Genomic DNA, 19,038 nt, shown 5'->3' on the forward strand with positions numbered 1-19,038 from the left:
CTCTTTCTTTGTGGTGCAGAGGATTTGTTAAAGATGACAAGCCTGTGAAACGGACCCTTCTGCCTGAAGAGCGGAGTGCAAACACCCCAAAGCACTGGTTTCCAATTAGCTAAGTACTGCAGACCCCGTTTTTCAAATGCCAGGCCACGGACCCCCTACTTTTAAACATTTCAATCTCCCTATGGTCATTTTTGTTATGTGAATGGTGGTGCAGACCACCCTGGGTGGACTCTGGGTCCACAGACCATCTATTGAGAACTGCTGCCCTAAATGAATAAATAAATCCAGCTGCTGTCTTTTGGGGCTTTTCCGAGCCGCTGATTAGCTGGCGCTCAGAGGGGTCCGCTGCCGAGAGGGACGTGAGCCCACCCTGCAAGGTCCAGAAGAGGGTCACAGTCAGAGTTTGACTCAGGGGACACAAACACACGCAGTGGAAGAAGGACACAGCGGCCAGAAAGAAGTCTAACACCTTTTATCTCTTTTACCCCTCAGGGTTTTGCTTTTTCTAAAGAGGTTCCAACACAGTGTTTTTTTCTTCACTTCTGCAATTCCGGGTGTGGATGGACACGGCAACTCGTGAGCGGGTCACATGGCTTTGGAGTGTGTCAACAGCTACAAAGGTGAGGGTGAGAGAGAGTGAAGAGCATAGAAAAGGGCTCAGCCCCCCCCCCCGAGTGGTGCCCTCCTAAGAGTTGGGGGGCCGGTCGGGTGCTGGCTGCCTCTTCCGTCCCATGACCTTTCTGCTCTTCCCAATGGGCTTCCAACTAAGCAGAACAGAGATATCTATATATACATATATAGATATATATGTATGTATGTATAAAGCACTAAAGGTGGTGAAAAACATTCTCAACTTACCCCGCTCCCCACAAAAAACACGTTTCATCTAAACCAACCGTGGCCCCCAACCCTGGGTCTTGGGGGACCCTATAAAACTCCCATCAGTGCCCCAAAATATCCCCCCACCAGGGGCACCAGGGTTGGTGAAGACCGTCCTAAACACACACCACACAGGACTCGAACACAGTGCCTGTCCTGGTTGGGGGGCAGGAGGACGGGAGGGGAACAGGGGGTTTCCTTCTTCTACGCTGCACCCCTTGACTCCCGCCTGCTGCTGTGCCCAGCCAGGAAGATGTAAAAGTGATCCTATAAATTATGGGGGGGAGAGGACAAAAAAACTTTCAATACATTAACTGTTTTGTATATGGTTGTTTTTTGTTTGCTTTTTTGTCTTTTTTATAGAAAAAATGCACATTTAAAGGGGGGTGGAAAACCCGCACCTTTTCCTTCCTTAAAAAAAAAGAAACATAAGTTTAGTGTCACATTTTGCAAGGGGAGAGGGGGCACGTTCTGCCACCCCACCCTGGTGCTCCTTCAAACATTAAGGGAGTGAGAAAAAGGGAGGTGGTATTTTTAGTGGGGGGAGAAGGTTTTTTGGAAAGGGGTGTACTTTGGCTGGATTTTACAGAGTAGTCTTTGTGGATTAATGCATCCCGAGATGAACAAGACAGGCCTCGGGATGAAACGCAACACAACACACTGCTGGCGTTCAACATAAAGAGGTAGAAGAAATTGGGGGGGGTGTTTTGAGGGGGGTAGGGGGTAGGGGAAAGGGGATCTCCAAGAGAGAGAGAGAGAGATATCAATTCCAGGGGGAATTTTGGCTCCGGACCCTCCAAGAGGAAGCATCGGCTATGGGCCCAACCAGATTTTAAAAGGGTAGGATGGAGAGTCAGCCCCAAGGAGGAGATGGGATATTGTTAAGGGAAGGGGGGCGCTGTTGCAGGGAGCGACCTCAGAAAGCCAAGCACACCCCCCCAGTGGAAATAAACAGCTCCCTACCAGGACCCCAAACTGGGGAATCGGAGCTGCCTCTTAAAATAAGCAGACACACACACTGCCCCCAAAGACCCGGTTTCACTCTTTAAAAAAAAAAGTTTTTCTTTTTAAAAAAGGGTCCTGCAGGTAAACTGACCACCCTCCAGGCGGATTTTTGAGGAGGGGCCCCTGCACTCTGCCCCTTGTCAGAGCAGACCCCACCCTCCACCCCAGGCCAGGAATGCCTGGCCATAGGCCTTTTGGGGTGGGGCCGCTGGCCAAACACCACAGCTCCCCAAATCCTAAATCTCTGCGCTTGACCAGGGTTAGAAGCTCGGGGGGTGAAGGGGCGAAACATGCAAACAGACCAGACACAGAACAGTGTGGGTAAGGTTTGCTGGGGGGGCTTTGGAAGTGTCTTAGTGTGGGGTGGGGAGTCTCTACCCCTGCCCCCCAGTACCCACAGAGGTCCCTCTCGTCTCCCATTCCCCCCACAGACGTGCCCCAAGGGGGAGAGGGAGGCTTCAGAACTCCACTTTGCAGGCTGGGAAGGTCTCATCCTGCATGGCCACCATGCTGTTGCTGCCCAGGACGGTGACGCCCAGCGCCTGCTGTCGCTCCAGCGTCTCTGCGTACCACTCATGCATCACCAGGGAGTCAAAGGTGGGGATCAGGGTCACCTGGCAGGGAGGAGGAAGGAAGGAAGAGGGTGAGCGTCTGTTGGCCACAGGAGTTTTGCCCTCCCTCTCGGCAAGGCGGCTTCAAACACTAAACCACCCTCCCAAGGCAACAATGCAGAAGTTGCCAACCATCGGCTTTTGTGTGCAAGCCTAAGGTTCTAGACCTCAACGTCGCTGGGAGGGAGCAGTGCTGGAAATCTGCCAGGCACCAGTGCAGAATGAAGCCAATTCAAGCTTCAAGGGAAATATTTCAGATCCTTCTCTCAAGGACATTTTGCTTTTCCTGTATTTATCTACCTGCTTAATTTATAAAGCTGCCCCATAGCAGAAGTGCTCTAGGAAGGCAGTGAGGGGTGAAAATATCAGAGTAGGAGCTGGGAGAACAGGGTTCAAATCCCACCTCACGTGTGACCCTGCAAAGATCTCTGGGCACCAGCTGGCGACCGACATCTCCGCCTGGCTGGCCCCTCTGGCTTTCTTAAGCAGGTTAGCAGAAGAGCTTATTTCTTGCATTTCTATTCCAAGGAGCCCATGGTTCACCCCCCTCGTCCGTTAATCTCTACAACGACCCTGTGAGGTAGGTGAACGGGCTGTGACTGACTCAAAGGTCAGTCGCAGCTGCATGATGGAGTGGGGATTCAAACCCTCATCTCCCACATCCTCGTCCCAACACTCTTAACCACTGCAACGCACTGCCTTCCTAAAGTCCTTCTGCTATGGGGCAGCTCTATAAATTAAGTCAGTAAATAAATATGGGGAAAGCAAAATTTCCCTTAGAGTTGTGAAATATTTCCCTGATGCTTGAATTTATTTTATTCCGGGCTGTTTTATTTTATGATTCAATGTGTTGTAAATAGGCCTGGCCAATAATTTGACATAGGGACGAGGGTGGCGCTGTGGGTTAAACCACAGAGCCTAGGACTTGCCGATCAGGTCGGCGGTTCAAATCCCCACGACGGGGTGAGCTCCCGTTGCTAAGTCCCTGCTCCTGCCAACCTAGCAGTTCGAAAGCACATCAAATAGATAAATAAGTACCGCTCCAGCGGGAAGGTAAACGACATTTCCGTGCGCTGCTCTGGTTCGCCAGAAGCGGCTTAGTCATGCTGGCCAAATGACCTGGAAGCTGCATGCCGGCTCCCTCGGCCAATAAAGCGAGATGAGCGCCACAACCCCAGAGTCGGCCATGACTGGACCTAATGGTCAGGGGTCCCTTTACCTTTACCTATATATTGACATATCGTCCAAAACTAGTTTCAAGTCCATATTGTGTTATTGGTTTTATAATTTTTGACCTGGCAATATATTGTGAATCTTGTGTGCGTCTGCTATACAAAAATCACAATGTAGAAAAACCCGTGAAGCCAGCTCCATCCTTATTTCAGACATTGTGGTCTATCAGTATATTGTGATGTTTAGCTGGTGATGTCTCCCGATGTTGAAAACCAGATTAACGCCCAGCCCTAGTTGTAAACCGCTTTTATGTTTTTTCTTTAAAATATAAAGTGATACAGAACTGAAAAACAATATAACAATAATTTTCACTGTTAAAAAAAAAGGAGTGTGGTAGAAGCACCACCTCAGTTTAAGGTACCATTTGGCAATTCGCTTATATTTCTGAGTTTCTAACCCTAATCCTGAGCTTTGCCCAGCAAGCAAAAGTCACTGTGTATCCACCGCAGGAGAAAAACAAGGTTTGCCTTCCCTGGCACAAATAGAGAAGGCAGCCGCTCTCCCCCTGGAGACCACGAAGGGAGCAGGCAGTGCCTAGCTGCCTCCTGGCCCCCTGCTTGCCATGTTACCCATTCTCTAACCCTGCCACTGAATGCTGCCCTGGTTTCAGTGGGCACCAAACAAGTCCCGCTAGAGAGCATCCTCGGCATAGGAGGGCCTCGATCCCAGGGAGGTTCCTGGCTGGCAGCACAAGACCCCAGCGGGGTCTCCAAGCCCCGAGATGGGCTATGGCAAGCAACCCACTGGCCCTGCCCACCCTGCCCACCTGGGTGTCATGCGCCCAGTGCTGCTTCCCGGCCAGGAGGGCGTCCAAGATCCTTCGCATGACGCCCTCCTTGATGTGGTCCTCGCCGCTGATGACGTAGCACTGCGACCGGACGTGGCGGAAGAAGTCCTCGTCCACCCACTGGGCACTCGCTGAGCCCGGGATGTAGGCCAGCTCCAGGTAGACGGGGGGCCGCACGGAACTGGGCCTGGCACCTGGGGGACGGGAGAAAAATGGGGAGCGTTGGCTGCAAGATGGGCATGGAGGGGAGACACCGGCTGGGATGCCCCCACCCTCCACTGGATGCAGCACAAACACAAAGGAATGGCTGCAAAATCAGAATTTAACCCAGCTATTTGCACACGGGAAAAAGGACTTTTCTTCTCTGCTGCCCATGTGCATCACAACATGGAGCACATAAAGGGAGGGGGCCGCTCTGGGGCTCCCACGAGGTCCAAAACGCCGAGGTGCTGCTAGGCACTTGCAGAGAACATTGAGATCGAGAACCACCCAAGAGACCAGGCAGCCTGTTTGGCTCCTCACCTGAAGTACACAGATTCAAAACAATTTGGGTGGAGATAAAACCTGCCTCCCTGTTTATCTGGACAAGGCCTGATCCGGGCACCCTCCTGGCCCTGTGCTTGGGGCTGATGAGATCCATCCTCCCATCCCTTCCCGTCCCTCCTCTTCTTACCTGCAGGACATGCTCTGCCTGCCCCCAAGGACGGCCTGCTGCTTGCTGGCCGCTGTCCAAGGGATGCCCGGTGGTCCCCACTGGCACGGGAGGCAGCCGACTCACTTCGGCTCAGAGCGGGCGCCCGGGCTCTCTCCCCAACGCTGGCTGAAGAAGGCTTGATGCGGCTGCTGTTGTGGGCTGCGCCTCTGGGGGCTGAGTCTGCTTTGGGCGGAGCGGAGCCTACCCGGGTCGCCGGCCTCTTGCCCTTGGCCGCCCCTTCTCGGTCAGGGTCCACCATGCAGATGCCCGGCTGAGCGGGGAGCGGGAGGGGGTCCTTCAGGGCGGCCGGAAGAGGGTCGCGAGCCCGCACCAGGTTCTCAGGGTCGTCGTCCGAGTCCAGCCCGCCATCCGCCGTGATGGAAGGGCACTCTTCTGTGGCGGGCGGGATGTCAGAGTCCGAGAGGGTGGGCAGCGACTCGCTGAGTGACGTGGGTGGGGTCTCATCGGCCAGGGGGTAGGGCTTGCGGCTCCGCGGGCCCTTTCGCTGGCCCACCAGCGGCTTCGTCAGCTCCTGGGAGAAGTCACTGCTGTTCGACATGTCCCGGGGGCTAAAGTTGGCTGAGGGCGAGCGCTCCGACTTGGGGTGCTCAAACTCGCACGGGGACACCAGGCAGAGGTCCACATCATGGGGTGAGTCAGAGCGGCGGGCGCGCCGTGCCAGGGAGTGGCTGTCCAAGCACTGGGCATGATGCGGGTGGCAGGGCCGGACGGGCAAGGATAGGCCACCTTTGCCCACGTCCGGCTCTGGGGTGAGTCCCCCCGGGCGGGCGTTCTCTGCTTCCTCCTGGAACTCGCTGACTGGTGGCAAGACCTGCTCGAAGGACATGGAGAGGGACTCATCCACCTCGGTGGAGTGCGGCGAGCCCACTTCGGCTGGCAGTGAGGGCGTGGTGATGGTGGGCGAGACGTCCGGGAGGTCATCGCGGAAGAGGCCGGGTGACAGGCATCCTGATGGCTTCTCCTGCGAGGAGCTGGAGTTGTCCCGCGAAACACGGAGCCCGGTGGCAGAGCCGTCCGGGCGCCAGGAGTTGGTCAGGGCCGCCGGCTCCTCGGCCATGATGACGTCCTCGACGGGGGACTGGTGGAAAGGAGTGTGCCTGGCGCTGGCCGGGCCTGAGCTGGCCGGAGACATCATTTCCAGGGTCTTCTCTTCGGAGCTGCCGCAAGCCTCCTCGCCCTCGGGGTGGAGCCCTGCCTGCATGCCCGTGGGGGTCTGCTCAAAGTTGACGCTCCGCTCACTCTTGGGGGTCTTAGCCAGTGGCGATGGGGGGCCTGCACCCCTCAGCGGAGAGCTGGCCTCCAGGTGCCGGAAGGGCTGGGGGCTCTCAGGGTCTCCCCCCGTGCACAGGCCGTTCTGGGCTGCCAGCACCCCGTTCCCGGGACACTCCAGCGGCGATGGCTCCAGCTCGCTCTCTGCTGTAGTGATGCCCTCGTCTGTCGACTCAGCCCCCAGGACCTCTGGCCGAGAGTCCTCCCTTGCCCCATTGTCTGTTGACGACTTGGACCCGTCTGAGAGGCCACCTGCTGCCCCCTTGGCGCCGCTGGGCATCTTGAGAGGAGCCTCTTTCAAATGCTGGGTTTTCGGCTTCTCCGCCTCCTTCTTGAGGCTGGGGAGGGTCTTCTTGAAGCTGCCCATCTTGGTGGGGGGCCTCTTGGCTTCCGCGCTAGCTGACCTCCTCAGCTCCCGACTCGGCTGCCTCACGGATGCCTTCTCCTCCTTCTTGGCCGCCGTCTCCCTCCTGGGGGGATCCACCTTCGCCTCCCGTTTGGGCACCTTTCCTGGGGGGGCAGCGTCATTCTTTGGCAAGAGTTTTTTTGTGTCCTTCTTGGCCACTGGCTTCTCCTTCAGCTGCTTCGGCCTCACAGCAGAAGACGGCTCCACCTTGGTACGAGTCTCCTTGACCGGCTCCTCCTCCAGGCTGCCCTTTGAGGTCTCGCTGGGCGCCATGGGGCGCTCTCTGGTGCCTGCCGCCTTTGCCTCCCTCCTTTCCTTGGGCTCTGGGAGGCTCAGCCTGGAGCCGGACTTGAGGCTCTCCTGGCTGGTGGTCCTCTTCTGCTGGCTTTGTGGGGAGGAGGACCCTGACTCCAGGTCCTTCTGGGTGACCACCGGATGTTTGAGGAACTCCAAGTGCCGGACCTTCTCCAGCCCCTCCAGGATCTTGCTCTGGGGCGTGCAGCCGGGGAACAAGACCCGGACGATCTTCTCTGTGGGGCTGATGGGGTGCCAGACCAGGAGGGCACAGATGGAGGTCGCGCAGTGCAGGGGCAGCTCCAGCCCCTGGGGGCAGCCGTTGCCGCACCAGTGCTGCATCAGGCCCTCCAGCTCCTTGCTGCCTTTCACCGGGTTCAGGATGTACATATCTAAGCGCCCGACGCCCATCTTCTGGAAGAGGACAGTGGGCTCCACCTTGGGGCCGCCATCCCTGCAGAGTGGGCTGGGCTGGATGCCCAGCTTGTCCAGGTAGTGGAGCGCCAAACTGGCTTCGTCGCAGCTCTTCAGGACGCCTGAGTCACCCGCAATGGTCTTCAGCTTCTCGGAGGCGTTTAGGAATACAACGCCCAGCTCTGGGGAGATGAGCTTCTTCACGGAGTCCTCGTTTGGCGAACCCTGCGAGGAGGGATCCTCTTCCATCTCGGCCAGCTTCCTCTGCAGCAGGCTGTTGACGCCGGGTAGGCTGTCAGTGCCCACATGCGTCACCAAGATGGAGTCAATGCGGTCGAGGTGGCACACCAGCTTCCAGAAGGACGAGCGGGGGTTGGAGCCGCCATTGACCAGGATGTTGAAGCCGTTGACGGCAAAGAAGGCCGAGTCGCCCCTGCCGCCAGGGAAGATATAGCAGCATGGGCGGGACAGCTTCAGGAATCCGACGGTGCTGGGTGGCTCCAGGAGGTCAAAGGGTGACGGGGGGTCTAGCGACTCCGAGAGGTACTCCAGGAACTCCTGCAGGCCCTCCATCTCGGGCAGCACGGGGCCCGGGTTGAAGCGAAGGTCAATGAAGTCCAACAGGTTGTGCTGACCCAGCCGGGAAGCTTTCCATTCCCCAAAGTCTGGGCAAATGACCGTCAGGCTGGTCCTGGCAGATGGGTCTGCAGAGCTGAGCAACTCCCCAACCTGGCAAAAGAGAGAGAGAGGTGTCAGTGCACTATGCACCATATATTGTAGTGACCACATAACACTGGTACTAAAGGATCGTCACTCACTCCCAATACGCTTCCGAGAACACCAAGTGTTGGTGCTGACCGTTAAAAGTCCTAATTGGCTTCCGCCCTGTATACCTGAAGGAGTGTCTCCATCCCAAATGTCCATCCTGGACACAGAGGTCCAGCTGAGGGTTTTCTGGAGGGTTTCCTCATTGCAATTATGTGAAGCAACAGGGAGCCAGGCAGAGGGCCTTGTCGGTGGTGGCACCCTCCCATCAAACGTCAGCTGAACAACCATGAAACTTTTTGAAGACATCTGAAGGCAGCCCTATACAGGGAAGTTTTTAATGGTTGATGTTTCGTTACAATTTTTATATGTGCTGGAATCCACCCAGAGTGGCTGGGGAAACCCAGGCAGATGGGTGGGCTTAAATAAATAAATAATGCCAATCATTTGGGGTTCCTTTTCCAGTTGGAAGAGTCACCCAGAAAGTCTTCCAAAATCTTTCTCCTTTCAGCTCTTCTATTGGTGAATTCCCACACTGGAATAAACACCTTGCCCCTTCCAGTAGCGTCTCTACCCCCATCATTCAGTCCGGACACTAGGTCCTCCTCCAAGGGTCTTCTGCTGGTTCCCTCACTGCGAGAAGTGATGTTACAAGGAACCAGGCCTTCTCCGTAGTGGCACCCACCCTGCGGAACACCCTCCCATCAGATGTCAAGGAAATAAACAACTATTTGACTTTTAGATGTCATCTGAAGCCAGCCCTGTATAGGAAGGTTTTTAATGTTTTACCATGTTTTTACTGTTCTGCTGGGAGCTGCCCAGAGTGGCTGTGGAAACCCAGCCAGATGAACATGGTGGTATAACAACAACAATGACGACGACTATTAACATCACAACTTACAGCAACAACAACAACAACGACTATTAACATCACAACTTAATGATGACTGGGTTGCCCCAGCCACTCTAGGTGGCTTCCAGCATTACACAAAGGCATAAGAAAACATTCAAAGTAGAAACTTCAGGTGTCTTCTAAAGGTTGTATAGTTACAGTACTTCTAACGAAAAAGGAAGTAAAATGAGGCCCAGAGCATCCTTCTTCCTCTCTGGTCTTCCGCTGTCTGGTCAGAGTAACAGCCTCCACACCAACCACTTCCTACCCAGTTTGGAAGGATTCATTTAGGGGAGGGTCTTTGCCAGCCCTTTCCCGCTTTTGCCACCCCAGCCCATCCAGCATCACCGGCTAACTCCTCCCTGCTGCTCCAGGCTGCTGCTGGGGAGACGTACCTCCTTGTCGGCGAAGACCTGGATGAAGTCTCGCAAGGAGAACGTGCCCGTCTGCAGGACCAGCTCCCCCGTCTCCTCGATGCAGGGCCCAGCAAAGATCAGCAGCTTGTGGCGCGAAGGGTCCGTGACCAGGTTGCAGAGCTGCAGGGTGAGAGAGAAAGTCAGGCCTCGGAGGGAAGGCCCTCAGATTTCCAGCCTCTTGGGGCTTATTTCCAGCCAACCCTCTGTCAACAGAACCACAGAATTGTAGAGTTGGAAGGGACCCTGAGAGTCATCCAGTCCAACCCCCTGCAGTGCCGGAAAAGACTCTAGAGCCTTGTTGGGTTTTCCTATTTCCAGGCCCTGGGAACAGTCAACGGACTCTCCAGTGCCATGCAAAGCTGGCGTGGGTGTACCATGCAGGCCCCAAGACCCATTTCAGAAGCAGGATTTTACCCATTCATGTTCTCTGGAGTTGGGCTCTCCAGTTCACCCAAAGGGGGCCCACCGTCCTCTTCGTGCAATGGCCAAATACCCTCTTAAGAACCCAGGGATCCAGGTAGACTGCCTCTGGACCTGGAGGTTCCACAAAAGCCTGGCTGCTGGGTCAGGTCAAAGGGGCCCCATCCAGCCCGGCCTCCTGTTCTCACAGTGGTCAAGGGGAAGAAAGCGTAAGCAGGACCCAAGCCAAGAGCCTTCGGCCCTCAAGCGGCATCTCCTGGCCACTCGCCTCATTGCAGATGGACTTGTCGGAAGGGTTCAGCAGCACCAGCGTCTCCAGGAGTTCCCCGCGATGGTGCAGAGCCCGCTGACCTGGGGAGGGAAAACGAGGCGGCGACAGAGTTGAAAGGGAGGCGCTGAAAGGGACCCCCCCCCCAAGGGCCATCTAGCCCAACCTCCTGCAAGGCATCACAGATTCACATAGCGGCATGATGATAGAGACAGCCTGGCTCTCAATGCCGTTCCAAATGAACCCTAGCAATACAATTTGCAGCTGGGTTCCTATTTAGCATATTGGGCGAGCCAACATGACAGCGATGTGGGAATGAGGATCGGAGTGATCATTCTGTGATATTAGGGCAGTGGACAAAGCTGCATTGTAATGTTTGAATCTGTGTGTGTGCATAATGGGATATATATAGTCATATATATATATGATTTGCCTTTACGTTGTAGGGGGTTGGAAGGGTCCTGAGGGTCATCTAGCCCAACCCTCTGCAATGCAGGAATCTCAGTTATAGCACCCAGGACAGATATCTTGAAGGGGAACACGCCACATACACTCCAGGGAGGGGTCCATCCCACTACTGAACAGTCCTCACCCTCCGAAAGTTCTCCCTGATGTTTAATGGCGAAGAAAGCAGCGGTTCTGGGGGGGAGGGCTCCCCACTGCAAGGCTCCATCTTCCCAGAAGGTGGCAGTGCAGCACTGCCAGATTCCAGCAAGGCCGGCTGCGGGATTCTCTCTCTTCCTCCTCCCAATCCTGTGAGATCTCTGGCCAAGAGGCTTCAAGAAACCAGAAGGCACCTGAAGAGGGTTTGTCTCTCAGCCGTAGATCCCACAAAGGTCACAGCACAACTATTAAGAGGAGTTTAAAATGGCCCTGGGGCCATTTTAAGGCTGCTTGAGGCAAGCAATCAATTTGTGGGGTTGCAGTGGCTGGAACCGCAGATGGGGCTTGTGCACCAGGGAAGGGAGTCTATCTCAGAGAAGCAAAACTCTGATCCCAAATCTCTGCTACCTCACAGGGTATCTTCAGAAGATAAGGCTCAGGAGCAAACCCTACACAAATCCGGAATGGAGTCCCAAAGACGGCTGGGATGGCACCTTGTATGTCTCCTTCCGGCAACTCCTGCAGCCAAGCTGGTGCCCAGGGTCTTGCTCTGCCTTCCTTTGGACACCATCAGCTGGGCCGAGATGGGGGTCTTGTCTGGACCCCCAAACACATGGGCCAGGCTTGTGCCTCGGAAAGGTCCCTTCAGTGCTGCTCATGCAGCTGCTGGACTTCACCCCCAGAGACACACTCCACTGTCTCTCGAGACAGACCGACGACAACCAAGTGGCTGCAACTCAGACGCCTGCCTGCAGTGTCCCAAAGTGTGGAACTGGAGCCCTGAGCTTTCTGGGAGCTCCGAAAACATTAAACTGCCCCTGCTGCGAAGGAGGGGAAGGGTCCCATCAGGGTGCTGGGCACTTGGCCGAGAAGCCGCTGGCTCCCTTTTGATGGACAAAATATCAGGGGCAGCCAAAGGAGCAGGCCCTTGAGGTGATGCTGGGCAACTTGAGGGGCCTCCACACCCAGGCAGAGATATGAATATGAAGCGACATAAAAATGAAATGAAAAATAAGGGTAAACGTTCTGTGGTGGCAACAGTTTAAGGTGCCATTTGGTGATCAGCTTATATATCTGAGTTTCTGACCCTGATACCTGAGCCTTGCCCTGCGAGCAAGGGCCTCTGTGTCTCCAGTGCAGGAGAAAAACAAGGTTTGCCTTCCCCTTGCACAAAAGGAGAAGGGAGGCGGACGCTCTTGCCCTGCGGACCAAGAAGGGAGCAGGTGCTTCCCAGAGGCTCCTGCCAGCCTCCCTGGCCCAGAATTCCAACATTAGTTCTACATCAGGCGGAGTGGGTGGGCAGAGTCATCTGAGGACACAGCCGGCTCATTCTTGGAGGGGGGAGATGCCCACGGGGACTGGCTGAGCCTACTGTCGACACGCTTGCCTGCCCGAGAGCAGGGAGGGCATTTGCAGGTGGGGAGGCCCTAGTCCTTGCCAGAGGGACGGGGGAGGTGCCTCTGCCACCTCCTTACCTTTCACAATATCGGAGAAGGTGGCTGAGTGGCGGGAGACAAAGAGCTTCAGCTGCTGGTCCAGGTTGCAGGCAGTCAAGTCGATGTCCCAAGAACGGATCCCTGGAGGAGAGAGAGAGGGAGAGAAACAGTGGTGCTAAGCAGACTGCCAAGCATGGGAGGGCCACTGTGGCTGGAGCCCTTGGCCCCCAAGAGCCAGGGAAGGTGGCCACCAATGTGCTCCCTCTGGCTGGTCCCTCCAGAATTATGAGCAGGAAAACTTGTTTACTGCATTTATCTCCCACCATTTTGTCCAAGGACTCCATGGTTCACTCCCCCTTCCATTAATTCCTACAACGGCCCTCTGAGGTAGGTGAAGAGGCCATGACTGACTCCAAGGTCACCAAGTGAGCTTCATGACGGAGTGGGGATTCGAACCCTGATCTCCCAGGTCCTAGTCCGACATTCTCAACACTACGCCACACTGCCTTCCTAGAGCACTTCTGCTATGGGGCAGCTCTATAAATTAAGCAGGTAAAAAAATATGAAGAAAGCAGAATGTCACCTAGGGAAGGATCTGAAATATTTTCCTTGAAGCTTGAATTTGTTTTGTTGTGGATTGTTTTATTTGATGGTCTAATGTGTTGTCAACCACTTTGAGATTATTTCTTTAAAATATAAAGCCATACAGAAATTAAATGAACAACAAGACTAATAATTCCCATTGCAAAAAAGGCGCTCAGGCGTTCCATTGTGGCGACTGCAACTGAGGTTTAAGGTACCATTTGGAAATTAGCTTATGCATCTTGAGGTTCTATCACTGCTCCTTCCCCCAATTTTTAGGTGCCTTGGTTCCCACCTCCTGGGATCTCTTTCCAGCCATCGGAGAACTACTCTTGCTGCTTCATGATAATAAACAACAACAACACAGTGGTAGCTCGGGTTATGTTACCTTCGGGTAACGTAATTTCGAGTTACGAACGCGGCAAACCCAGAAGTGTATACTTCCAGGTTTCGCCACGCATGCACAGAAGCGCTCTATCGCGTCACGAGCATGCACAGAAGCAGTGCCTCCGGATATGGACTTTGCAGGGTTAGTATAGACCCCCAGGACAAATCAAGTTCGTATCTGGAGGGTTCAATGTAATAACAAATTATTATTTTGTTATTTATTACTCCCCCCCCCCCCCAATCTGGCAGGGTTTCCCCAGCCACTCTGGGCGGCTTCCAACAAAAGATTAAAATACAATAATACCATATCCCCCACGTGTTTAGCTGCTGACCAGAGCTGACAGCTCCCCCTTCCCTCACAGGGACCGGACGGCAAACATCCCAACAGCTTTCTCCCTGTATGGCACAGAGATCACATCAGCTCAGTTTTGCAAGAGACAGCCTTAACGGCAAAGAGGATCTCTCTCTCCAAAGCGCCTACAGCAGCAAGGCAAGATGAGAAGATCAAGGACCAGCCACAAGAAACCACAAGTTCATTCAGCCCGCAGAACAAGGAGGCGAGTTTTGCTTTGCTTGCACTGAGGCCCCAAAATGTCTCTCATGCCTCCCCCCCCATGACCTGCTAGCTTACATAAGACCAGCGCAGGTGGTGTCAGCTGAGATGCAAGACTGCAGCTCTCAGAAACCGGCCTGGCGCGGCACGTGGGTGTTTGCGCGTCTTCACTGCGGCTGCATGCTGCTTGCCGCCTGAGCAGAGCCCAGCGCCACCAGCATGGGGTTCCCGAGGGCGCAGGCAGTAACAGAGCGAGATCCCAAATGGAGGTGGGGGGAACCAGAAATTCCGCTGCTGCTGTTTGAAGGAGGCTGGGAAAGACTGAGAATGAGGAGCCCACACACAAAGGGGGCTGTGGGATTCCCCAGCGAGGCAGCACAGGAGGTAGTGATTTAAGACTCCGGATAAGCGACAGTGGGAAATTGGAATCATTTCATCAAGCTCCCCATGGCAGAGTTTTCTGAACACTGAAGTAGCTATGGAGCGTGGTAGCAAAGAGCCCTGTAAATAACTTGGAAAAGCAGTGCCTCAGTCTTGTTGAATTAAACTAAAACGAATTTAACTGAGTTTTGAATAACTGTGCAATTGTTACTGTATAATTTTATTGGGGTACGTATAATCTTCCTCAGTGGTTTGGAAACCGCTACTCTGAATAATGCTTTTTATGGGGTCGGGGAGGTGGCCGAGGGGAGGATCTTGTAGCCCCAAAGCGTTTTGGAACCAGTGTTCAAAACTCCCCAGGTGCCAGGCACGTTTTGCAATATTAGCTGTTGCTATTAGTTGGGACCCTGTGGAGATCTCTAGGCGCCAGACTGACAGATGACATCTCCAGCTTTCTTCAGCAGCTCAGAAGCCCACCTTTTTCTCCCAGAAGTCCATGGTTCACCCCACTCCTCTCTTAATCCCTACAATGACCCTGCGAGGAAGGAAAAGGGGCTGCAACAGACTCCAAGGCCGCCCAGTGAGTTTCCTGAGGGAGTGGGGATTCAAACTCTGATTGCTCTCACCACTACACCACCCTGCCTTCCTAGAGTCCTCCTGCTGTGGGGCAGCTCTATGAATTAAGTTGGTAAATAAATATGGGGGAAGCCAAATGTCACTTAGAGGAGGACATGAAATATTCTCCTTGATGCTTGAATTTGTTTTATTCCGGATTGTTTTATTTGATGTCTTAACCGCTTTAAGGTTTTTTCTTTAAAATATAAAGTGCTATAGAAATTATAATGATGAAGTTAATAAACCCTATGAGGGGAATGGCACCTAGACATTCCGTTGTGGCGACCGTAACATAGGTTTAAGGTAAGGTGTATTGGCATTTAAGTTCTATATCTGAGTTTTTAACACTGTTGGAAACCACTGATATAAAAATTATTTAAGACCCGCCCATCTGGCTGGGCTTCCCCAGCCACTCTGGGCGGCTTCCAGCAAAATATTAAAATACAATAATTCATCAAATATGAAATATGATGGCCAGCAGCAAGAAAGGCGCCCACCAAACTTAGAATCACAGAATGGTAGAGTTGGAAGGGACCCTGGGGGTCATCTAGCACAACCTCTGGCAATGCAGGACTTGCAATTAAAGAATCCCTGCCTGGGGAATCCGTGCCCAGCTTCTCCGAGACACGCTCTTACAATGCGCGCGCGCGCGCGGGGGGGGGGTTCCCCTCTTATGCAAGCTGACTTCAGAGGGCAAAGACAAGTCTTGTAAGCTTATTGCACAGGCTTACGTGGCAACGAGACAGGGTACGTGTTCCTCCAACACCAGCTTCCGTCTGGAGACGGCATCCGCGAGTCAGAAAGCCACCAGCTCAGAGAATTATTAGCAAATACTCCTTTGACCAGCCAGTATTTAAATTAAGCAACTGTTCAGGAAAAAGAGGTTTCCACCAACTCTCAAAGGTCCCCAATTATCCCCAGCAAGAGGAGCGGCTCAAGTTCCCAGGAAATGTCCCAGTTTCTCAACCTCCTGGAGGTTGCCTGCAGCTGCTGCAAGAGCAGCCAGAAGAGAGAGCTCAGCTGGCAGACGGGAAGGGAAGGAACCAGCACAGCCTCCGCCTTCACAAAGCAGGAGACAGCAGAGACCCACTGGTCTGATTGTTACCCCACCTTCCTTCCAGGTTAGCCTTTTGGCATGCGAGTCTGGCTCTAGCAGAGGCACATCCAGAGTTTGCAGAGCATGGTGCTGACGACACCAAGGTTGCAGGTTTGATCCCTGGCGCATGGGACAGCTGCATATTCCTCCTGCCTTGCAGAGGGTTCAGCTAGATGACCCTCATGGTCCCTTCCAACTCTACAGTTCTCTGATTCTACTACAAATATGATTTGAAAACTGCACGAGCACTGGAGGCATACCAGTTGGTGGGAGCCACAGGAGGGGAGAGTGCTCTGCTTATGGGTTTGCAGGAAGAGGCGTCAGGCTGACCTCTGTTGAGGAGAGGATGCTGGACTGAAGGGCCCCCTTTGGCCTGATCCAGCAGGCCCTTCTTGCGTTCTTAAGACAGACCCACCCTCCGCCACAAGCCCTGTCCCAGGAGGCTGCTGCCTGTAGCCCCTATGGCCAAGGAGCCTCCAAAGCACCTCCAACCTATCAGAGGGGGGGGGGGGCCTGAGTTGCAGGTGGGTGCCCTCTCCCCCATTTCTGCTGAAACCATCACAATGTTTCTGCCCCGTCTCCATTATCAGGTTTCACATGGGTGCTGCTTACAGAGGCTCATCTGGATCAAAGCTGCAGTTTTTTTGCAGCTCTGAGCTCTTAAATGGCGAGTGAGACAAAGGATGACTACTCCCATCCCTAACAGCGAGGAGGAGGAGGAGGAGGAGGAGGAGGAGGAGGAGGAGGAGGAGGGAGGAAAAGAAGAAGAGTCTGAGGCTCTCTTGAAGCGTCCCCCTTCCGCTTCCACGCCAACCGGGACTCTTTTCCTTTTTCAAAAAGGGGAAGGGAAAAAAGCACCAGTGATCTCAGAGGTCAGCTGCAGCTGCTTCCTGTTTGGTGTCCGGTCAGAGGAAGCCTGGCAATGCAGCGGAGAAGGCCAAGGTGGCCCCTGCAGGTTTTTTCAAACAGAGGCTGCATTCCCTGGGGAACATCTGCCAGCGGCCACATGCTGGTGAACCAACATAGTTGAACCAACTATGGGGGTGGGGTGCACCCTTGTATCTCTTTCTTCGGCTGCCCCCTTTCCTGAAGAACATCAAGAGTTGCCTTATACTGGGAAGCTTTAGTTGCAATCCTGCATTGCAGGGGGTTGAGCTAGATGACCCTTGGGAACCCTTCAACTCTTCAGTTCTAGTTCGTGCAGCTCAGTGCAGTCTGCCCTGACTGGCAGCAGCTCTGCAGGCCTCGAAATGAGACCAAAGGAAGTCCTAGGGCCTAGACTCTCTATCTCCAACAAAAAGCAGGGCTTGAGTATGGGAATAGGGGTGCTCCATCATTAACAGACCAGGCTCGAGGAGGCACAAAGCTGGCCCCATAGGTGCTGGAACAGCTAGAAAGTGGCATGTCAAAGGTTTAAATACAATCTTCTTTCTTTAAAATGCTGATTTGCAAAACAACGATCCACTCCAGTTAAAAGAAATGGGGGCAGGCCCACAAATTTTCCACAGAACAAAGGAATCTACTTCCCCAGCTTTGATTCCCTCCTACCCTGCTGGCCTAGAGCAACAATTTTTATTTTATAAAAATAAATTTGTATACCGCTCTTCATCCGCAGACCTCAGGGCGGTTTGCCACATAAAAATATAATATAAAAGCACAAAACACATTATTATTATCCTTGTTCATTGAACACACACACAGTTGCGAAGAGTGACTCCAAATACAAATGTCCACTTTGGGCACCTTTTCCCTGTAGCTGCTCCCTCTCACTGGCCTTCCGGCCTTCCTCCCCGCCCCCTTGAGTGACGCATCCTGACACATCAGCTCAGTGGTGCTTCCAAGCAGCCCCTCGGGCGACCCAGAGTGCTTCATCCCTTCCAGGAACGTCTCCTGAGTCAGCCACGCAACCAGCCAGAGTCCCGGAGGAGGAGTCAGCTGCCCGGGAAGGCCCCTGGAGCCAGCCCAGAATTGCCTCCGGCTCCCTTTGCCCATTTAAGGCTCCAGCCAAATCAGCCTGAACCTGCACAGAATGAGGAAGCCTCTGGATCGGGGCCAGCAGGAGAGAAGGAAGAGCCAGAAGGCAGGCCTGGGTATCCAGCCAACACCAGGATTCAAGAGCCTCTGCTTTCCTTTAGGAAAAGAAAACAAGGTTCTAGACCTCATGGCTGCAGAGAATCTTGAAGTGGCTGCATTTGCTATTGCATGAGGCAAAGAAGCTACACAACATCAGAGTCAGCCTGCAGCAGAATGGAAGTCCCTGAGAACCCCAAGGGGGGATAGTTGCTGTGGCTCTCAGGTCCTGCTCCCAAGCGGAGTCTCAGATTGGCCACTGGGAGGACTTGAGGCTGGCAGTGTTAAAAATCGCCCAGGCATCAGGTGTGCTTTGCGACTAGCGAGGGTCCAATGATGACCACATGGAGATTTCTGGGCACCAGGTTGGAAACTCACATTGTGGTGGAGTCTCCTTCTTTGGAGGTCTTTAAGCAGAGGCTTGACAACCATATTTCAAGAGTGCTCTGATGGTGTTTCCTGCTTGGCAGGGGGTTGGACTCGATGGCCCTTGTGGTCTCTTCCAACTCTATGATTCTATGATTCTATCTCCATCTGGCTAGTCCCTCCAGCTTCCTTAAGCAGGTCAGCAGAAGAGCTCATTTACTGCATTTATATTCCACTTTGGAGAAAAGAGTCTATGGTTCACCCTCTCCTCAGTTAATCCCTACAATGACCCTGTGAGGTAGGCTAGGAAGCTGTGACCGACTCAAAGGAACCCCAGTGAGCTTCATGATAGAGTGGGAATTTGAACCCTGATCTCCCAGGTCCTAGTCCGACATTCTCAACACTACGCCACACTGCCTTCCTAGAGCACTTCTGCTATGGGGCAGCTCTATAAATTAAGCAGGTAAAAAAATATGAAGAAAGCAGAATGTCACCTAGGGAAGGATCTGAAATATTTTCCTTGAAGCTTGAATTTGTTTTACTGTGGATTGTTTTATTTGATGGTCTAATGTGTT

General features: G+C 53.7%; 1 protein-coding gene across 1 annotated transcript in view; it reads right to left on the bottom strand.

Moving 5' to 3' along the window:
- Nucleotides 1-457: 457 nt before the first annotated feature.
- The window catches only part of MAP1S (microtubule associated protein 1S), a 24,721-nt gene continuing 6,140 nt past the window's right edge, over nt 458-19,038 (bottom strand). The window contains exons 2-7 of the mRNA XM_081177605.1: nt 12,453-12,554; nt 10,375-10,457; nt 9,666-9,806; nt 5,189-8,342; nt 4,495-4,709; nt 458-2,498 (exon numbers count right to left, since the gene is read on the bottom strand). Coding sequence (XP_081033731.1) covers nt 2,343-2,498; nt 4,495-4,709; nt 5,189-8,342; nt 9,666-9,806; nt 10,375-10,457; nt 12,453-12,554 — 3,851 coding nt within the window. The 3' untranslated portion in view covers nt 458-2,342. The remainder of the gene's footprint in view (nt 2,499-4,494; nt 4,710-5,188; nt 8,343-9,665; nt 9,807-10,374; nt 10,458-12,452; nt 12,555-19,038) is intronic.

The sequence above is a fragment of the Podarcis bocagei genome, assembly GCF_964188305.1.
Source record: "Podarcis bocagei genome assembly, chromosome: 18".
Lineage (NCBI taxonomy): Eukaryota > Metazoa > Chordata > Lepidosauria > Squamata > Lacertidae > Podarcis > Podarcis bocagei.